Source organism: Phytophthora infestans, genomic scaffold, assembly GCF_000142945.1.
Source record: "Phytophthora infestans T30-4 supercont1.1 genomic scaffold, whole genome shotgun sequence".
Classification (NCBI taxonomy): domain Eukaryota; phylum Oomycota; class Peronosporomycetes; order Peronosporales; family Peronosporaceae; genus Phytophthora; species Phytophthora infestans.
The window spans coordinates 901,217-920,591 of record NW_003303758.1 but is presented as its reverse complement, the minus strand read 5'-3'; the positions used below and the strand labels follow the sequence as shown (position 1 = coordinate 920,591).

Genomic DNA, 19,375 nt, shown 5'->3' with positions numbered 1-19,375 from the left:
ATCTAGACGATGTGCTCAACCTGAGGCAAATTGGGAAGTGAGCATGCCTCCACACTGCGCGCGGGGCGGCTTCACATTCCTTCGCCTTCTGTCGTCATCGGACTATGTACCTAGATCACACCATCTGTGATCTGCACTGAATGGTCCTCTCGTACTTGATAATGATAGGTCCACATCACGTTTGAAAGGCTGTCCTCTCATTCATTTCTTTCTTTCTTTAAGAGACAAGCCGGTTTCCTGCTGCCCCTCCGCTCAACACTCCCCCTAAAAACTCTGGAACATAGTCAGATCTCGAACTCCTGGCTTCTCTCTTAACTTCACATAGTTGTTTTGCTGGAAGAGATTTCGTCAGAATGCCTGCTGTCATCTCTGTAGTTGCGCAATATGCTAAGACGACCCATTTCAGCAAGACCCCTCGTGAATAGAAAGCGGATTTCAATGTGCTAATTTTCTTTGTGGTTTCCTGGATTTTTCACAACGCTTATAGCTGCGTTATTGTTGCACCACACTTGCACTGGGATCTGTTGCGGAAATCCTATTTCACCTAGCCGATGCCACAACCACTCACTTTCTTTAGCTCCTTTACTTAGTGCGACGAGCTCTGCTTCAGCAGTACAGAGTGATACACCTTCTTGTTTGCTACTGTACCATAGTACACTTGCTCCAGCCATCTTCATAACATTGCCGGTGACGGATTTACGTTCTTAAGGCTGACACGCGGAGCTTGCGCTTGTGCACAGTTCATAAGTCACGTCACTCATTTCACCATCGAGTAATAGACAGTACGTCGACGTCCCTTTCAATTATTTGAGTAAACGTCTCGCCACATCTCAATGTGTACGGTTGTAGCAAGATAGAAACTTATTGAGATCTCTAACTGCGTTAGCAATGTCCAGTCGGGTCCCACGGACTAAATACTGCAAGGACCCACCAATCCCTCTGTAGTCAAAGAGGTGAGCAGCAATTTCTACTGCACTCATCTTTGTTTCTTGTTCTAGAGTAAGACCAGGTACCGTAAGCCACGGTCTCAATGCAACAGCGTAAAATCCATAAATCGGGAAAAGAAAAAATGCAGCTCTAAAAACATAAAGAGACGACACCCCACCTTAGAACTAACGCTTGTAAGAAAAAGTCATCACATTTTGCAAATCTTTGAATGTTTGCATTTAATGGACTTACGGTAATTATTTTTACCACGTAAAAAGTGCAAAGTTTGTAAAAAAAATTGTAAAGGTGTAATCAAATTGGTCAGGCTATCCAGCCAGCTAAAACTTTCCTCCCAGTACATGTAATATGTCAGCATATATGATACTTAAGTATGTACGAGGTAATTTTCAGCTAAAATGAGTAAAATATAACAGTACTTGCAGCATTAAAAAATTGTTTTTAGGCATCTAGAACTCAAAATTTAAAAAATAAAACATGTATTGTCCGAATGGGTGACTGCCATGGCTTGTATATTTTTGGCTGAGGGACCATGGTAGATTATTAAGGCTCAGATACGGTGCAATTATTGGAAATAAACAATCAAACTAAATTGTTTAGGCCTTAGTGGAAATCTGAGCACTTTAACTCTAAAAGATGTATCATATGGTTGTGTACTAAGTGTTTACTATCTTGCTGAGCAAGGATACATACATTTCAGTCAAATTCAGGAAAAGTCTTGTTTTTTTGGAAACGGTCTTCAACTGATATTTGCTATTGCTGAAGTTTACTACATGCCAAGTGTAAACCCAACAAAGATGAGTGACTTTGCAGCACAAACTAGTAATACGCGTGACGTGCTTAAGGTATAGTATTTTAGACTTGGTCATGTAGGAAAGGGTCGCTTAATTAGGAGTATGAGTGACCAAAAGATTGAAAGGCTGCCAAATATCTCTTATTCTGACCTCAAGCAAGTTGATTACTTTTGCAAGACCTGCGCACACATGAAGGACCTTAGAATGTCTTACCGAACTATGGTTTGTCGAAAGGCAACCGAACAGCTGCATATATTGCACATGAACACTATAGGTAAGCTAGTAGTCAATGGTTTATACTGCTCATTTGGCTACCATTATGCATTGGCAGTAGTAGATGATGCGGCTGCTTATAAGTGGCATTTTGTACTTAAGTCCCTAAAAGATGTCCCTATGAAAATAAAGCCCCCTTTAAAGCAATTGTCAGTGAAATTTCCATCATTAAAGGTCTGACAAATTAGGACTGCCGGAGGCACAGAATTCTTAAATAATGATGTTTCTAGATTGTGTTCAAACCTCAAATTAGAGCTTCAAAGCTTAAATGTAGAATCCTAAAAAAATAAATTGGAAGTGCAGTGCGGTCCCACCAGACAATGGTGGTTAGTGTAAGATGTGCACTTAGAGGGGCCAATATGCCAGTGACCCGAGACGCTATAATGCATTGTAGATGTAGCGAATTGTCTAACAGGGGCTAGATTGGCGATGAAGTACCCGTATGAGCTGCTACGTTGTAAGAAAACGAATGGGTTGGCCTTCAGAATTTAGGGCTCCACAAGTTGCGCGTGTTCCGAAATCGAAAAGAAAGGACCCTAAATTGAGCGATAGGGCAATAGAGTGCAAGCACGACTTTGTCATTGATAGATTGGTACATGTACTTCATTTAATTTAGCTTATGGACCTCGATAACTAAACGACTTTTTTATTTTGAGTCGAAGATAGGGCTAAACGAAAACGACAAAAGCATCGAAAAGGGACAATTATGTCATTATGCATTCTTCGGGAGCCCTGCTTACATGGAGCAATCAGCTGATGTTATGTGTCTTTTACTGCACTAAATTAATGAAGGAGTTTAATTATTAAAACTCATACGTGAAGGATTTCTTGGCAATAAGCTCAGCGGCTTCCTTCTTCGCGTCGGGATCCAACACTGCTACGTACTCGCTGTTTATTGCCGACGGAGACTGAATCAGTGCCAAATTTTGACCCCGTTTGCCCTTGCGGGATCCCAGTCGTCGACGACTACCAGCATTGTTTGTAGTTCCGAGCATTGGCGCAGGTGGCTTTTGCTGTGGCTGTTCTACATGAACTTGACTCGGTTGCTTCGGGACTAGCCTTGCAGGACTGTTTGGTGTGTTTTGACGTGTCTTCTGCGGAGCCTCCTGTGTTGGAGTTCCAACCACATGAACAGTGTAGCTATCCTCCTGTTTACTCGATTGCTGCTGAGGCGGTTGTCGGTCCTGAGACTCGTTCTGCTGTTGCTGGTTCTGCTGTCCATGGTCCTGCCGTGGTGTTTTGTTGCTGATGATGAACGAGTTGCCGTTCTCGTCATACTCGACGTCCGTCAAGTGCTTCATATCCATAACGAAGCGACCAACATCGGTCACACAGAATAGGATCGATACACCGAGTGACGGGCCTGTCTTGACGACCATGTCGGGGTCCCACACGAGAAAGGCGAAGGTGTAGAACCACGTCAGGATCTTGCAGCGTAGCACGTTGCGCTCAAAGTTTTCGGGCGACGGGAAGATCGTGCGTGATATTTTCGGTCCGTAGACAAGCATAGTGGCCAGCACCATGGGCACCCAGGCCAGTGTGTAGAGTGTCTGCAGCTCTTGCTCTGCTTGTACAGTCTCATCCGGACACTGGAAGAAAGATGCCACCAGCGACGCCGACAGGTAAAACTCCAATCCGCACACCAGCATAGCCTTGAGCGAGTTCTCATAGAGTTCGCCCAGTCCCTTAAGAGGCTGATCCACCAGCTCCCGCACCGCCGGCGCCATAGTCGCCACCGTCGCTGCCATGGAAGTTGTCAACCGGCTAGTTACGCTGACTAGTAGCGTACTTACATGAACATCTCCACCACACCAAATACATCATTTATGGATACTTAAACGAGCACATTCAAAACATTATCTTAACACAATATCAACTTTTAAATTTTACATCCATGATCAGAAGATTTAGACTCAAGGTGAAGAAGCCATGGAGTTAGGACCGCTGCAGCCGCTCCGGTCGTTACTAGAGGATGACGTCGCCATGGGATCCAAGACGCTGGATGCGACGCTATCTCAAGCTCTGAGTGGCGAGGAGCTCACGGCAGCCGTTCGCGCGGCGTCTATCGTCCAATTAGACCAAATTTTAGAGCACGGAACACTTGCTACGCTTCCGTTGAGCTTTTTCTTGCTTGTCTCGTCCAAGGCGTCCAAGCTGGAGCATGTGCGTCACCAAGAAGAGATGGGTGAAGCACGCACGAAGCTACTGCAACAGGCATCACAGCTACTACACCAGATTCCCGTATCTGTGGCCTCTAAAGAGCTTAAAAAGCTCAGTGTTCTCGTCGACCAGTACGCACGACTGGCTGTGGACATGAAACAGAGCATCAAGACCATTTTCCCGCTCAAATCCTTCTTGCGACGCTTCCACGAAGAGGGAAACGCCGTGTTGATCCCTCTACATGCTCAATTTCTGTATCTGTGTCTGCATTCCAAGTGTTATTTCGCTGCAATGGAGATCTTGGACCTGTACGAAGACAATTGCAGATATAGAGAATATTTACAGTATTATAACGGTGTTATTGATATGTTTTCTTATGGCCAGATCGCTCGTGGAGGTCCACTCGCAGTCGCATCTCGTCACGTCCGTCGATTTTTTGGGTTACGCGTACTACGGAGGACTATTGTACCTCGGCGAGAAGCGGTACCAAGACGCAATAGACTTCTTCCAACTGGCCATCACAGCGCCCGCTATCTCGCTCAGTGCCTTTGTTATTGAGGCGTACAAGAAGCTGCTACTGGTGACTCTTATTTTCAAGGGTGAAGGCGTTATGCTGCCCAAATACACGCCGTTTCTGGCCGTACGTCACGTGGAGAATCACTGCGCTGCATACGCTGATCTGGCCAACGCATTTGTGGTCGAAAGAGACTTGACAGCGGTGCAGGAGGTCGTCACGAAGAACGAAGAGCTGTTTATCCAGGAAGGCAACTTGGGTCTGGTTAAGCAAGTCGTACAGGTATTCAAGCAGCGGAAACTACTTCAACTGAAGCGTACGTACGCCACTATCGAGCTCACGGAGATCGCGACAGCAGCCGGGATGGCCAGTAGCGATGCTGTGGCTGCAGAGAAGATGCTGCTGACGTTGGTCTCGAACGGCCAGATGGACGCTGTCATTGACAAGCAGAAAGCCATGGTGCGCTTTGTGCTCGAGAATCAAGACGGCGGCGCACACCACGAGCAAGTACAGAGCGAGGCGACCAAGAAACTGCAGCAAGAGATGGAGAAGCTCGTGCTGGTCGCGTCACAACTGCGTTTCATGGACGTGGAGCTCGTGACGAGTGCGAAGTTCCAGTCTCGCTTGCAGAAGGACAAGGATCGACGTTCGAGGATCAACATGCACAACCAGCAAAGCGAGGAACGTCTGGAAGGAGCCAGCGGCATGGACACGATGGAGTAAAACGCAAGACCCTGATAATAACTCGGGTGAATGATTGCAACTTTGGAGACAAAAAAAAGTCTATTGCTTACTGCAGGACGAGTGCCAGTTGGATCTTACGTTGACGTACTAACGCCACAGGGTTCTTCATGCGGATGACGCGACATAGAGCAGGGTTGCCGGCGTTGAAGACACGGTAGATACTATACGTGGAGCCGTGGATGGCTGCCTGGTCCAGTTCGTTCATACTGATCTCGAACACTCCCTTCTCCATGGTACGTGTCGACTTGACCTCGATGTATTCCACCACTTTGCCTGCAGATGACAGTGTGAGGTCGTACGGGAGACCAGATTCTTGTTGTTGGTTCACCCACTCGACAGTCATGTTCGACTCCCTCTCAGCATGTTGTTGCGTGAGCTGATTGAACACGTACTCCTCACCCCAACGACCGATAGCTTCTCGCTCCTCCTTTGTCATCGTGTTAGATAACGACAAAGACTGCATTCCTGGGCCAGAAGGAGGCAGCGGCGGGTGGTACGATGCTTGCTCTACACCTCGGTTAACCGGCACTGGTGGGTACGATGGTCTCTGCATGTCATGGCGGTAGTTTGACGACGGCAACGAAGGAACTTGAGCTCCTTGGTAAGGTTGGGTGTATGGCATCTTCGTACAAGCTTCCTCTGCGTCGATCTCGCCATCTTCCATGTCTTCCACAGCGCGTTTATGACCAAGTAAAGACGAGGTAGAGACGCCGACGTCGTCTACTTGAACCCACAGTCTCTCAGCTTCGCTAGCAGGTAATGGAGGTAGAAGCTGCGTCTCCTGTAGCCATTGTTCTCTCATCATTGCATTCGGCTGTAACAAGCCGAGATACAGCAGGTTAGCGACGTTAGAAACCACTTGGACACCGAAAAGCTTCCGACAAAGTTCCATCAACACGGACAAGAGCGCACTCGTTTCCTCTTCTCCCGTCACAGACTGCAGATACAATGTGCTCTTCGCTACATCCAAGAAACATCGAAACTGCACATCAACACGTCGACGAAGACTGAAGGAGCTGCCCACTCGATACACCACTTGAAAGCCGTCGCGTCCATCAACCAGCACACACTGCAGCTCCAACGCCAACGTTGCGATCGCCTCGTGCTCCAACTGATCGTACAAATGTCGGTGATTGTGGAACAGGCATCGCTGAGCCACAGCGAACGCCGTGCGAATCTTCGCATGGAACGCGTCACTCGCTGGATGCATCGAGCTCAGCACACTGACTTCGTACTGCAAGTTCTCCTTCAAAGACTTGAGTCCACATGAGTGCACGAGGAACTTACGTACGCGTGTCGCCTCGCTATTATCTTCACTCGGTACGAAATAGCTCCATGGGAACAGACCAAGCACTTGGAGTTGGTCCTGTCCGAACTGCAGATCTTCCTTGGACAACTCCGTCTGGTCGTTGACGTACAATTCGGAAGCTGAAGTCCACTGCTGCTTATCGATCGTTGGGAAGAGTTCCAAGTGCTGTACACTCGTCCGGAACTCGGAGTCATCCGAAGAGAAGGCGCGCGCCCAGAATTTGACCACAAGCTGACCGAACTTCACTAGTTTCTTCTTGCCTTTCTTGTCCAGCTGACAAGATGTCGCGAAGCTTGCGAGTACTTTACACCACGTCGTTGCATGCGTCTCAAGGTGAGAAGATAACGTCGAGACCTTCGCAAAGCTGAGCAGCGCGTCCAGATCTTCATCGTCGGCAAGAGAGTCAAGCTGCAGCACCTTAATATCCTCCGTACGTCTGCTGCCCTCGTCTGTACACGTCTCCTTGGCTAATGACAGCAACAACTTCTGCAGCTTGCGCTCGCTCTCCGTTGTTGCTTGAATCGGTTGATCCTTCACGCTGCAGAGCACGAGGTCACAACTAGACCCGCTAACACATCGCACTGGTAGCCACGACGTCGCCTTTAATGTCTTCTTGATCTCCTTCAGCTCTGCTTTTGACAGCGACCGCTTCTTCAGCTTCTTCGACAGCACACACAGAAGCGGACGCAGCTTCTTTCTCCACAGTTTAAAGCTCTCGTGTCCACTGCGTTTGGTCGAGAACGTTCCTTGTTGTTCACTGATCTTGTCACACAAGAATGAGACCGACGGCTTGCGTTGTACACCACAGATGTCCGTGAAGAACTCGCACAGTCGCTTTGGATACAACGTCTCCAGAGCCACCAGCTCTCCGTAGTGTGCAGTCGACGACCACACTGCACTCTTCGCGTCGATAAAACGATTCTTCTCTCCAGTGTCAGCCGGGATGAAGATCGCTGTCATCTTCTTAACTTCCGCGCTGCATTCAGTAGATTTCTTACTTTCGTCCCACAAGAACGAGTACAAGCAGGTCACTCGATCAAGATCCAGTGAAGACACCGCAGTTGAGTCAGCTGACAGAACGACAAGCACGTCAGCGACCGTCGCAGTAGACTTCACGCCAAGGATACGTCTGGAGAAATCCTCGTTCTTCCAGACCACAGAGCTGAGCGTAACCATCGCAGGCGTAAACAAGCGAGTGACCGTCTCCGTTGCCAGCCACAGGTCAGTCGAGCGATGGAACTGCGCGTCAGATCCTTCCAACCAACGATATTGTCTCCACAACGCAATAGCATTGTCCTGGTCTTCCGCGTCTGCACTGCTGTCATCATTCGCTCTCCATCTTTTGTCCATATATTGTGCTAGACAAGTCGACATGTTTCGCTTCATTGCAACATCATCCTCGCCTTCAATCCACTGCAGTATTTGCTTCATTCCAGCTTGCGATCGTACATCCGACACAAGACTCGCAGCATCAAACAACATCGGCAAGTGGCAAACATCGACGAGCAGTTTTTGCCACTTTTCATCCACTAAATCCTTGCCGCTATTCGTGTCCATGAAGTAATCTCCTGACACAATAGCAAGCGCGTTGTCGTCTGCTTCCACCTTTGTCTTAATCCACTGAACTAGCGCACCCATTTCTCCATAACTCGATGGCAAGACAACGAACAAAGTGCTGCTTTCCACAGCAACAACACGGCCGCTACTCGTTGCAACAGCCGTGTTCGCCTTCACCTCCGCATGCATCGAGCAGTCTCTACACGTTGCTAAGTGCGAGACAAGGAATCGTCCGTACTCCATCACAGCACCAACGTCCAGCTTATCATCACTGGACGACCGTAGCTCTGTCATCTTCGGGAGAACATGGTGTCGTATCAATTCGTGGTCTTCCATCACGTGAACCCCCACATCCTTCAACAAGAACGTGCGCAGCCTCGTGCTCTTGTTAACTGCCTTCGTAAACGAGTCGTCCAGAATGTGAAGATCGCCGAAAAACGCGTACGAAGTCCCAGATCCAGCACTGTCCTCTGACACAAAAAGCGAGTCATGACAGTCAGCTAGTGACACCCACTTCACGACACCTTCAGCGCTGTCTTTGTGCAGCGGGAAGCACTTGATCAGGCGCAGTTCCTGCCGTAACAAGCTCGAGTGTCGATCTTTGCGCCAAAGTTTCGCAAGCAGTGCCAACACCTTCACCGTCCAGTTAATATCGTTCTTCTCCATCGAAAGCGACAGCACTCGCATCAAGTGAGAAGCGTGAAGCTGCTCAACACGCAGCTGATTCTTCATCGACGTTGTCATGGCTTGGGAGAGCGTAGCATGCAGGAAGCGTTTGTTACCCGTCGAAGCCAGGACGTCTTCACTCAAAGCTTCCAGCAACATAACTGTGCTCTCGCTCGTTCCAGCAAGCTCACTGCAGTCAACTAGCTCCATTGGCTTGTATAATTCACTCGATAAAGACGTCGAAGCCAGCCATTTAAGTTGACGTAGCTCACGCATCATCTCCGGGATGATACTACGGAAAGGAGCTTGCACCTCGCTCTCCAACGGCAATAGTGACAGCAAGTGGGCGATCGCGGCAATTCTGCTCTCATCTGTTGGGAGAGTCGACACGTAGCTGTGTACAGCAGCACGCATCAGCTTGGGGAACTTGGACACCAGCCACTCGTTCCAGTCACTCCCATTCGTGATCGCTTCTCGAGAGCTTGGGATCTCAAAGTCTCCTTGCAGAATAAACCGGAATCCGTAAGAGCGCAGTGGTAAGTAGCAGAAAACCTGCTGAAGTGGGGGTCGATCCCCCTTGAAATCGTCCACAGGGAAAGCAAGCGCGATCTCCGTCGTGTGACTTCGGTGGAACAGCTGCGGCGGCTCGAGTGTCTCCTTGACAACCAGCCACTTCTGTTGCGTCACTTCCACGCTGCTCTCGCTCTTCACTTGCGAGTACAGCTTGACGAGCTTCGAGTTTGTTTGAAGCCTTGTCTCCTTCTTAAGGAAGTGAAGCGAGTGTTGTCGTACTGAATCAAGCAGTCGAAGTTCACGGATACGTCGAAGGAAGAGCAGAACCGACGGCTCGAACGCCATGAGAGACTGCGAGATATCATCCACTCGCTGCACTGACGCGTCATTCAGAGGCAGCACGAACGTCGTGCCTCGACGCTGTCTCCACTGCGTCGTATCATCCAGCCAATATGGCAGGATATAGCCCATCCCAGTCCCGTGATTCGAGTTCTTGGCGTGGAAGCAGATATGAAACCCGTTCGAATGCACCTGCGGGTCGTCCGCGACCTTGAAGACACTCTTAAAGCCGATCCCTTTCTTGCCGATACTCGCTTCCGAGTCCACTGCTGCCTTCGTCGACGCCCCCACGTCACAAATCGCTTGTATATTCGCCCGTGTAAAGCCCTGTTCGTTGTTATAAAACACAATTTCCTTGTCGTTCGTCAGTGTGAACTCGCCCAGAGGAACCACCGCGTCGTCGTAAGTGTTGTCGTCAGCGTTCTGCAGTAACTCGAGAACGAAGTGCGTACTCTCACTGTACAGCTCGTCACTCAGTCGCTTGAGTGCACGTTCCAGACGCTGCTGCTGGATGAGCAACACTGACGTCGTCGCTTCGTCCTGGATCTCGAGACCAACACCAAACTGCTTCTTGCGTAGATCTTCAATAAACGAGCGACAAGAACCCGACGTACTGGTCTCTATCACTGAGACTTCCTCCATCTCTTGGTCAACAGAAAAGCTTGGCACTTCTGCATCTACAGCCTCCAAGACGCTACCAACCACGTCATCGTCTCCACTGTCGGCAACATCAATCGAAGACACAGCCGTCGTCTTACTAACATCACCGTCGATGATAGCTGTCAGATCCTCACGAACAGCACACCATTTCTCCGTCTGGTCCTTCCATAATGACGCTGAGCTGTGACTTGATACGAACACAAGTGCTTTCCGTTCAGCATCACTTGTACACGTCTTCCAGAGTTGATCAGCAACTGCGTACTCGTTCGTACTAACAGACTGACCAAGTACACTAAGTAGCAACGCGACCACAAAGTCCGCGAACTCGACGGGAGTTTCCAGCAGTATTTCCAGTAGAAAGCGCTTGGGATAGTCTCCATGCTTAGCAAAACTGGACAAATAGGCCCGTAGATGAGCTTGAACGAGCTGTTTGGGGAAGTTCGCTTGGCCCTTGCACGTCACGAGCATCGACACCAAGTGGACGGCCACTACACTGGCAGATACGCGCGTCTTCTCTTGTTGTGCTCGAGTCAGTAGCAGCTCCAGATCGGACGGCGTCGACTTCTCATTGACGCGCACTATCGCTCCGTTCACACAGGACACAAACATAAAGTTGCTGGACGGCGCATGATCAAGGAGAATCATTTCATGCACGCGGATAAACGAGAGCAAAGGCCCACACAACGGGGCATAACGCTCTGGCCAATCCATATACAACGATACATCGACCAAGAACGGACAAGTGCGCAGCTTCTCAAGCGCTTGGTCCGTCAAGGTCTTCTGTCCTAACTCACCTGTCTCTTCAACGCTGTCGCTGCCATGATTCAGGTCCAAACTGCCTGCGTACTTGACGATACACGTCTCGTCTCGAGTCTCTGCCAGCTTGACCATCTCTTCGACACTGGGAAGGCCGCTGTCTTGTACAAAAACACGTCCTAGCTCTACTGAAAGCCTGCGTGTAATCCACTGCTGCTGCTTCTCGTTAGAAAGCGAAGACAAAGTCGCAGACGACGAGATCGTAGCACAGCACTCGCGAAGAAATGGCAACACGTCTTCAAGTCGCTTCTCGCTCATCATCTGCGATGCATCCATGCTGTCTCCACTGGGTTCTGACGACTGCAGCAGCTTCTGGAGCCACTTAGCAGCGCTGCTTTCATCGTCCAGGAGCTCAGGCAGTAGCTCTAGTACAGACTGTCGTCCAGCCCACAATACAGCATCGTTCTTCGCAGCAAACTTGCCGATCAAATGCTTCTCTAGAGACGACAGTGTCAGCAACACGTCCTTGGCTGTTTGTGGCTGAGTCTCACATTGCTGGGCGTCCACAAAGCTGTCAGCTTGAGTCTTCACGTCTTCAAGTGTCACGTCCACTTCTTTATTGAGTTTCGCAAACCTGGTAGCGAATGGATCACGTGGCATAACAGGGAAGTCGGGCGTCTTTGTCTCCCCCTGTTCATCTCTATCCTCCTCTTCATCTTCACTCTCAACGTGACACTTGCACGTGCACGAACACGTACACGACTCGTTGCCCACACAGCAGCAATCGCACTCTTCTTTCTCACTGTCGTCGTCTTCCTTCCCTCCACACTCCTCTCCGACAGATTCATCCGGTATCTTGTCATCACTCAACAACAAGGCGTACGTCTTGGCCATTATACTACAGATAACCCACGTCACGACCTTCAGTCTCGAGTGATGTTTACTCTTCTGCGACGACATTAAAAACCGCGTCAACTGGTTGCGCAGCTTCGCGTCCGTCTCTGCAATCTCCTGGGACGAGATGGGTTTCCGGAATTGCTGCTGGTTCTTCATGTCTGCAGCAGCTTTCCGTCGTAGAGCGTTGTCCAGATACACGTCGACGTCCGTGACGCGCTTGAGCATATCCAGCGACAGCGACTGCATGCTCTTGTTGCCTCCCCGTCGCTGCGGTTGACCTTCATTCTCCGACGGTAAATTGCTCTTCTCCAGCAGTTTTTCCAGCGCTCGTTTGCGGTTTTCATCGCTGAATTTCTCCTTTGTCAGACGGAACATTTGCTCGGCAACTTCGCGTTGGAATTGCTGTTCCAGTGTCTTCATCTCCTTCATCTCGTAGTTGGCCACTCGACGCAGCATCCCCACGTAAACTCCGAAGCCGCTGGGGTCAATGGCTACACCCATGGCTTGTGCATTGGGCTGTCTGTATTGCTGCGCTAGAAATTGCAAGAATTCGTTCAGATCGACGTGGGACGACGCTCGGAACGCGTCGTGACCCAGCATTTCCTCGAATTGCCGTAGAAAAGTCAGCACGTCTCTTGTTGTGACGGTCAACATGGCTCTGGGCGAGTGATACAAGTGCTGTACTGCTTCTGTATGTAGAAACGAGTTGCCCAGCTTGAGTTCGTGGAAGGAACGCAGTCCTTCGTGCTGTAGGAAGGCTTGGTGGCACTCAAAGAGCGTGTTGATGCGTCGACTCTGCATGAAACAGGTCACGAACGTCCACACGCGTTGGTTCACTGTGTGCAGTTGTCGTAGTGCGGGTAGTTGCAGCGCGCTCGTGCCCATGAGCTCTTCAAACGCATTGACGTCTGCATTGCGCGAGCATTAGAGCAGAAAAAACAATACCAAAAGCGCTGTCTAAACGTACGGAAATGACTGCAGATAGCGCGCACCACAACGTCAAGTGTTAACGCGTTGGGTGGCGCTGACGGACTCGATTGATTGGCGCGAAAGGCTTCAATGAAGGCGACGACGTCTCTCTGGACTTGTGGGGAAGCTCTGGGATGTTGATGTGAAGGCTGGTAGTAGCCTTGCTGGTTAGACGCGTAGCTCCCGCCTCTTTCTTCGCCATGCTGCTGCTGCTGGAAGCGCTGCCAGTTGCCGCGTCCGCTGCGGCCTCCGCGCATGGCTGCACAATTTAATGATGCGCTGACGGTTGGTGTACACATGAAACCCAATTTAATGGATTCTGGGTATTTTCACTTCGGTATTTTGGGTAAATGTGTCAACATGTCGGAAAAGTGCAATGACCCTGAAAACTCTTTCATAATTTTTTTTACATCCTATCAGCAAAAGTTCGTCAATTCTTGCCGCTGATCTTGCGTTCGTGAACGGAGCAGAACTCTCCGGTAGCCAAAGCAATCTTTGGGCAGTTGCGGTGGCAACACTTTTTCACTGTTTAACAACAGAGCATGTGAGTCAGCAACGTGTTCGGCGAACACTGTTCGCTCCACCGAGTGCAACTTCTGAAAACGTACCACCACCGTGTGCCCAGCATAGTCCGTGTAAGTTTCCTGCGTGTGTGCACCAGCTCACTCGACAAGGAACTTCGCCTTGGTTCTCACCACTAAGCTCGGCTGTCTGCGTCGGCGACATTTCGCTCCACTGTTGCGGTTCAAGCTGTTCAAGTGAACTCCCGCTCGACTCTCCGTTATCCGTGGATATGTCCGTACTCTCCTGCTCTCCATCCTCTTCAAACTCCGCGTCATAGCCGACGTCCTCATTTCCCTGGATGTCTTGTGCCACACCACGGTTCGCAACCACTTGTCTCCGCTCTTCCAGCGGTGGCAAGTCCTGACTGTATTCACTCCTCGGCTGCAAACCATGGAATTGACCCTCGGATGTCAAGAGCGTGTTTACGCGGAGGGGCTGCGTATCGGCTCCGTTGCGTATGGCCACGTGACGTGGCACGTCCCGTTGGTTCTGGCTAACTGTTAAGCTTAAGTGAGAGACTCCACTCCCGTCGTCTCGATTGCCTGCCAATAAACTGTCAGCTCAAGCACACGGCACACCAACAGACCGCTTCGTGTACCTGGCTGCCGCGACATATTTGGACTGCATGATCGCACGCTCATCCGATCTTGCTGCATAGCTCACGCAGCGCAGACTTGCATTTAGTATGTAGCAGCTCTTTCAATGTTGCAACTTTGCCAAGTTCCACTGTTGGAAAATTGAAGGCAAAATGGTTTGGCAACTTTTCATTCTTACCAAAACATTACGTTGAATATTGGCAACTCATACATGCGAAGTCGCGTCTCAGCATGTGGTTGGCAATGGATTTGCCTCTCTTTCTTTGTGTCTGCCTATTCGCTCTTTGTGTCTCTCGCACTCTTCACCTCTAGGTACGCCCACTTGATCCAAGGCAACAACGCCTCAAGATCCTTGGTCTCGACCGTAGCGCCGCACCAGATGCGCAGACCGGGCGGCGCGTCGCGGTACGATCCAATGTCGTACGCCACCTGCTCGCGCTCCAGTAGTGCCTGCATCTGCTTCACTTCGTCCTTGGACAGCCCGTCAATTAGCAGACACACAGACGTGTTGGAGCGGATTGCCTTGTCCTCCGCGAGGAACTTGAACCATCTCGAGTTCTCGGCTGCAAAGTCCTCCACCACCTTCAGATTGCGCTGTGAGATGGCAATCAGACCGTCCTGACCGCCCACGCTTTCCGTCCATCGGAGAGCATCAAGGTAGTCCTCCACACACAACATCGAGGGCGTGTTGATAGTACTACCCTCGAAGATACCCTTTAACAGCTTGCCCGTGCCGGCGTTAGTCATACGGAAGATCTTGGGGATCGGACGGTTCTCCGGCACGAACGACTCGAGTCGTTCCACAGCGCGGGGACTCAAAATGATGACACCATGGCCACCTTCACCTCCAAGCACCTTCTGCCAGCTGAACGTGCACACATCGATCTTGTTCCACGGCATTTCCATGGCGAACGCGGCTGAAGTAGCGTCGTTAAAGATCAGACCCTTGCGGTCGTCCGGGATCCAATCAGCATTGGGAACGCGCACTCCGCTTGTCGTGCCGTTCCACGTGAACAGCACGTCGTGGTCGCAATTCACCTGTGACAAGTCCGGGAGCTGGCCGAACGGCGCACCGAACTCTCTTACGGTGTCAAGCTTGAGCTCCGTAGTAACATCCTTGAACCACTGCTTGCCGAACGACTCCCAGTAGCACACATCCACGGGACGTTCGCCCAGCATGGACCACATGGCCATCTCGAAAGCACCCGTGTCCGAAGCCGGCACGATACCAAGATGGTAATCTTCCGGGAGCTTCAGGATCTTCTTAGTGCGAGCTATAGCCTCTTCCAACAAGCCCTTGCCCAGCTTAGAACGGTGACTACGACCCAGTACAATATCAGGAATCGAAGCCAGTGAGTAACCCGGACGCTTCTTGCATGGTCCCGAGCCGAAGTTCGGCGACGCCGGCTTGACGCGCGGCTTCGGGTGGCGCACAACTGCCACTCCCGCTTCACCGTCGACAGCGTCGGCATTCTCGTCATCATCAGTAACGCTGGGCTTGAGGAATTTCTCCCATACACCACCGGATACAGCCGTGTTCAGCTCAAGCAGGTTCACACGACGAAGGTCCGTCAGCATACCCAGCGCCTCCAGTTCGTCCATAACAACGTCCGGGATGGCTTCGTCCACGTTCAATACGCTGACAGCGGCGGCAGTAGCTTTCTCACGCGCCAAGCCGAAGTTACCGATATTAATCTGGTGCTTCGCCAGGACCGACGTCACCTTGTGCAGCACACCAGGCTGGTCCGTGTTGTTAAAAAGCAGCATGGAGCCACTGGGGATGGCATCCATGGGCAAGTCGTCGAAAGACACAAAGCGCAGCTGACTCTTGCCGAACACGGTACCTGTGATCTTCTTGGACGTGCCGTTCTCCTTCTCAAAAATGACTGTAAGCTGGTCCGAGAAGCTGCTACCCGAGGCCTCGTCGTGCTTGTGCTCCACAGTCTGGATACCCATGACGTCTGCGAGCTGCTTGGCATTTGTGAACGTCACCTCCTCCTCCAGCATGTGTGAGAGCAGACCCTTAAGTACACCCTTGACAAGCTGTCCGGACAGCTCCGACGACGTGACCTTGGGACCCTCAGCAATAACTAGCACGCGCTTGAGACGACTGTCGTCCAGTAGCTGCGCCTGCATGCTGCCAAGTTTTTCAGCCAGTGATAGAAGTGGCATGAACTCCTCACGCTTGCCAAAGTCGATATTCGGCGCGTTAAGCACGCCCTTGAACGACTTGCCGGCCAACGCGTCGTTCACCTTGTACGCCAGGTCGCGCGCCACCTTCTGCTGAGCGTCGGTAGTAAGTGCACCGATGTGGGGCGTCACAATCACGTTCTCGTGGCTCACGAGTTTCTTCCAGACGTCAGAAGCGGGAGACGGCGCCAAGATATCGAAGGCCATGCCCGCGACTTTGCCGCTCTCAATGGCTTCCAGCAGAGCCTGGTGGTCGATCAGACCGGCACGCGCTCCGTTGATTAGCTTGATGCCGTCTTTGCAGAGCGCTAGACGCTGTGCGTTCACGAGGTGTTTGGTATTGGCGTTAAGTGGGACGTGGAGAGAGATGTAGTCGCTGCGAGAGAACAGTTCGTCCAGAGATACAGGTTCAATACCGTGCGCCTTGGCACTACCATTGGACAGGATAGGGTCGTAGCCGACGACATTCATTCCGAAGGCGTTGCAGCGCGTGGCCACCTCACGGCCAATACGGCCGAGTCCTACAATACCTAGCGTCTTGCCGTGGATCTCCGAGTTGCGCACGGCCGCTTCGGACGCGGCGTGGCCGAGGCGTGAGACGGCTGAGATGAGCCCTACCGTGAGCTCCGCGGCCGAGATGGTGTTACCGAACGGCGTGTTCATAACTAGCACGCCCTGCTTGGTGGCGTTCACCATGTCGATGTTGTCCACGCCCGTGCCGGCGCGGCCAATGAGCGTCAGCTTCTGCGCGGCATCCAGCACCACGCGATCCACCTTGGATCCAGAGCGCACGATGAGCACGTCGTAGTCGGGTACTTGTGCCACCAGCTCAGCGTGCGAGAGTGCTGCTGGGACGGCCGTGACCTCGTGGCCGGCGGCGCGTAGAAGTTCGGGACACACGGGATCAATAGGGTCGCTACATAGGACGCGCGCCATGGCTGCCGGCGAGCGGTGGAAGCTGCGGGTAGCCGACGGCGTCTGGATCTGAAGCAAGCGAGACCCGCGCGTCCACAGGGCACGGCGCAGCATGGAATTGAAGAGGAACGAGTGCGAGTGGCGGTCGAGTTCGCAAGTGGTCGGCTGGGAGCTATTGATGATCCATTTGAGGTGAAGCGAGCAAATCTCGAGTTACTTGATGTTTGTAAGAAGCGCATTTGCACTATTTCCACCAATTGCCAAATTCTGTGGCCGTTTTATTGGGGCCTTTTGAGCCAGTCACCATGTTGCGGTGACTCTGAGTAATCTCAAAGATCATGCTTTGAAGTGGTGCATCCAGCGCCATGAGAAATTTACATGTCAGAGACGAGGATGTCAAGTGAGTGGCTAACCTTTTTTCATTTGTAGTTTCGGTGAGTTCTTGGACTTGAGGTCACGGTGATTCACAACCACAGAGAGTGAATGCAAGTACGTCAACGCTTGGGCGAAACGAGAAGCGATACGAATTTAATCCTCATCGATGCTTGAGAGTGGCTACTCGCTTCGAATTCTTTTAGCAGCGCGCGGGGGTCTCCTCAAATCATAAGCTCCGATACCACACAAAGATCGTCAAGGGAGCCCCAAGCCACGCATACAAAGCGCACGATGCGAGGATGATCGCGACCAGCCATCATTTAAGCTTCAGCCAGGAAATCATTCACCTTCGTTCTTTTTTCCCGCATTTCAGAAAATAGCATCTTGATCGAATGTGTTGCTTACAGAGGATCTGGAAGTGTTGTTTGTCGCGCCTGCGACCTTGACTTCCATATGCAAAAGTGAATGAATTAAACAGTATGTTAGCTAGATATCACGGCTGCCTTTTTCCTTGGTATCCAGTAGAGACCCCCCACGAGTCCTACACTCACCGGACACGATCCAGTTCGTAGCCGCTGACACTTCCCCCGTCACGGGTATACAGCCACTTGGAACTCCCTGCGCTGTTCGTCCTGCCTCTCCGCCTCGGCCCGCGGTTGGTTCACGTCGACGAAGTGAGCGGTGAATCCACCGAGGTGTCACAGTCCTCGGTGCATGAAGCTTCAACGTGGCAAGTTAAAGCCACCGTCAACACTTTCCCCCCGGTTTGGTGTGGTGCATCCAGCGCCATGAGAAATTTACTTGTCAGAGACGAGGATGTCAAGTGAGCGGCTAACCTTTTTCCATTTGCAGTTTCGGTGAGTTCTTGAACTTGAGGTCACGGTGATTCACAACCGAAGAGAGTGAATGCAAGTACGTCAACGCTTAGGCGAAACGAGAAGCGATACCAATTTAATCTTCATCGATGGCTTGAGAGTGGCTACTCGCTTAGAATTCTCTTAGTAGTTCTCGGGGGTCTCCTCAAATCATAAGCTCCGATACCACACAAAGATCGTCAAGGGAGCCCCAAGCCACGCATACAAAGCGCACGATGCGAGGATGATCGCGACCAGCCATCATTTAAGCTTCAGCCAGGAAATCATTCACCTTCGTTCTTTTTTCCCGCATTTCAGAAAATAGCATCTTGATCGAATGTGCTGCTTACAGAGGATCTGGAAGTGTTGTTTGTCGCGCCTGCGACCTTGACTTCCATATGCAAAAGTGAATGAATTAAACAGTATGTTAGCTAGATATCACGGCTGCCTTTTTCCTTGGTATCCAGTAGAGACCCCCCACGAGTCCTACACTCACCGGACACGATCCAGTTCGTAGCCGCTGACACTTCCCCCGTCACGAGTATACAGCCACTTGGAACTCCCTGCGCTGTTCGTCCTGCCTCTCCGCCTCGGCCCGCGGTTGGTTCACGTCGACGAAGTGAGCGGTGAATCCACCGAGGTGTCACAGTCCTCGGTGCATAAGAAGCGATAGTAAAGAGAGCGGTGTTGTCTGTGAATGTGGTGATGCGTGTGTATCGCTGGTTGTTTTGTGTGTAGGGCATTTGTGAAATTGTAAGCGCGTTTGTCTGTTTGGAGTGGCCTGA

The 19,375-nt window shown here is 51.1% G+C and overlaps 3 protein-coding genes across 3 annotated transcripts; 1 reads left to right on the top strand and 2 right to left on the bottom strand.

Moving 5' to 3' along the window:
• Nucleotides 1-2,795: 2,795 nt before the first annotated feature.
• Nucleotides 2,796-3,740, bottom strand: PITG_00135 (uncharacterized protein; the record flags this gene model as incomplete). Its single annotated transcript, XM_002908716.1, has 1 exon — nucleotides 2,796-3,740. The coding sequence occupies one exon, from the start codon at nucleotides 3,737-3,739 to the stop codon at nucleotides 2,816-2,818; it is 924 nt and encodes a 307-aa protein (XP_002908762.1).
• Nucleotides 3,741-3,907: 167 nt separating this feature from the next.
• Nucleotides 3,908-5,409, top strand: PITG_00134 (COP9 signalosome complex subunit 3, putative; the record flags this gene model as incomplete). Its single annotated transcript, XM_002908715.1, has 2 exons — nucleotides 3,908-4,480; nucleotides 4,557-5,409. The coding sequence occupies 2 exons, from the start codon at nucleotides 3,942-3,944 to the stop codon at nucleotides 5,407-5,409; spliced, it is 1,392 nt and encodes a 463-aa protein (XP_002908761.1).
• Nucleotides 5,410-5,769: 360 nt separating this feature from the next.
• PITG_00133 (phosphoserine aminotransferase, putative) lies at nucleotides 5,770-17,475 on the bottom strand (the record flags this gene model as incomplete). Its single annotated transcript, XM_002908714.1, has 6 exons — nucleotides 5,770-5,785; nucleotides 5,823-13,035; nucleotides 13,095-13,355; nucleotides 13,705-14,157; nucleotides 14,259-14,310; nucleotides 14,563-17,475. The coding sequence occupies 6 exons, from the start codon at nucleotides 17,473-17,475 to the stop codon at nucleotides 5,770-5,772; spliced, it is 10,908 nt and encodes a 3,635-aa protein (XP_002908760.1).
• Nucleotides 17,476-19,375: the final 1,900 nt, after the last annotated feature.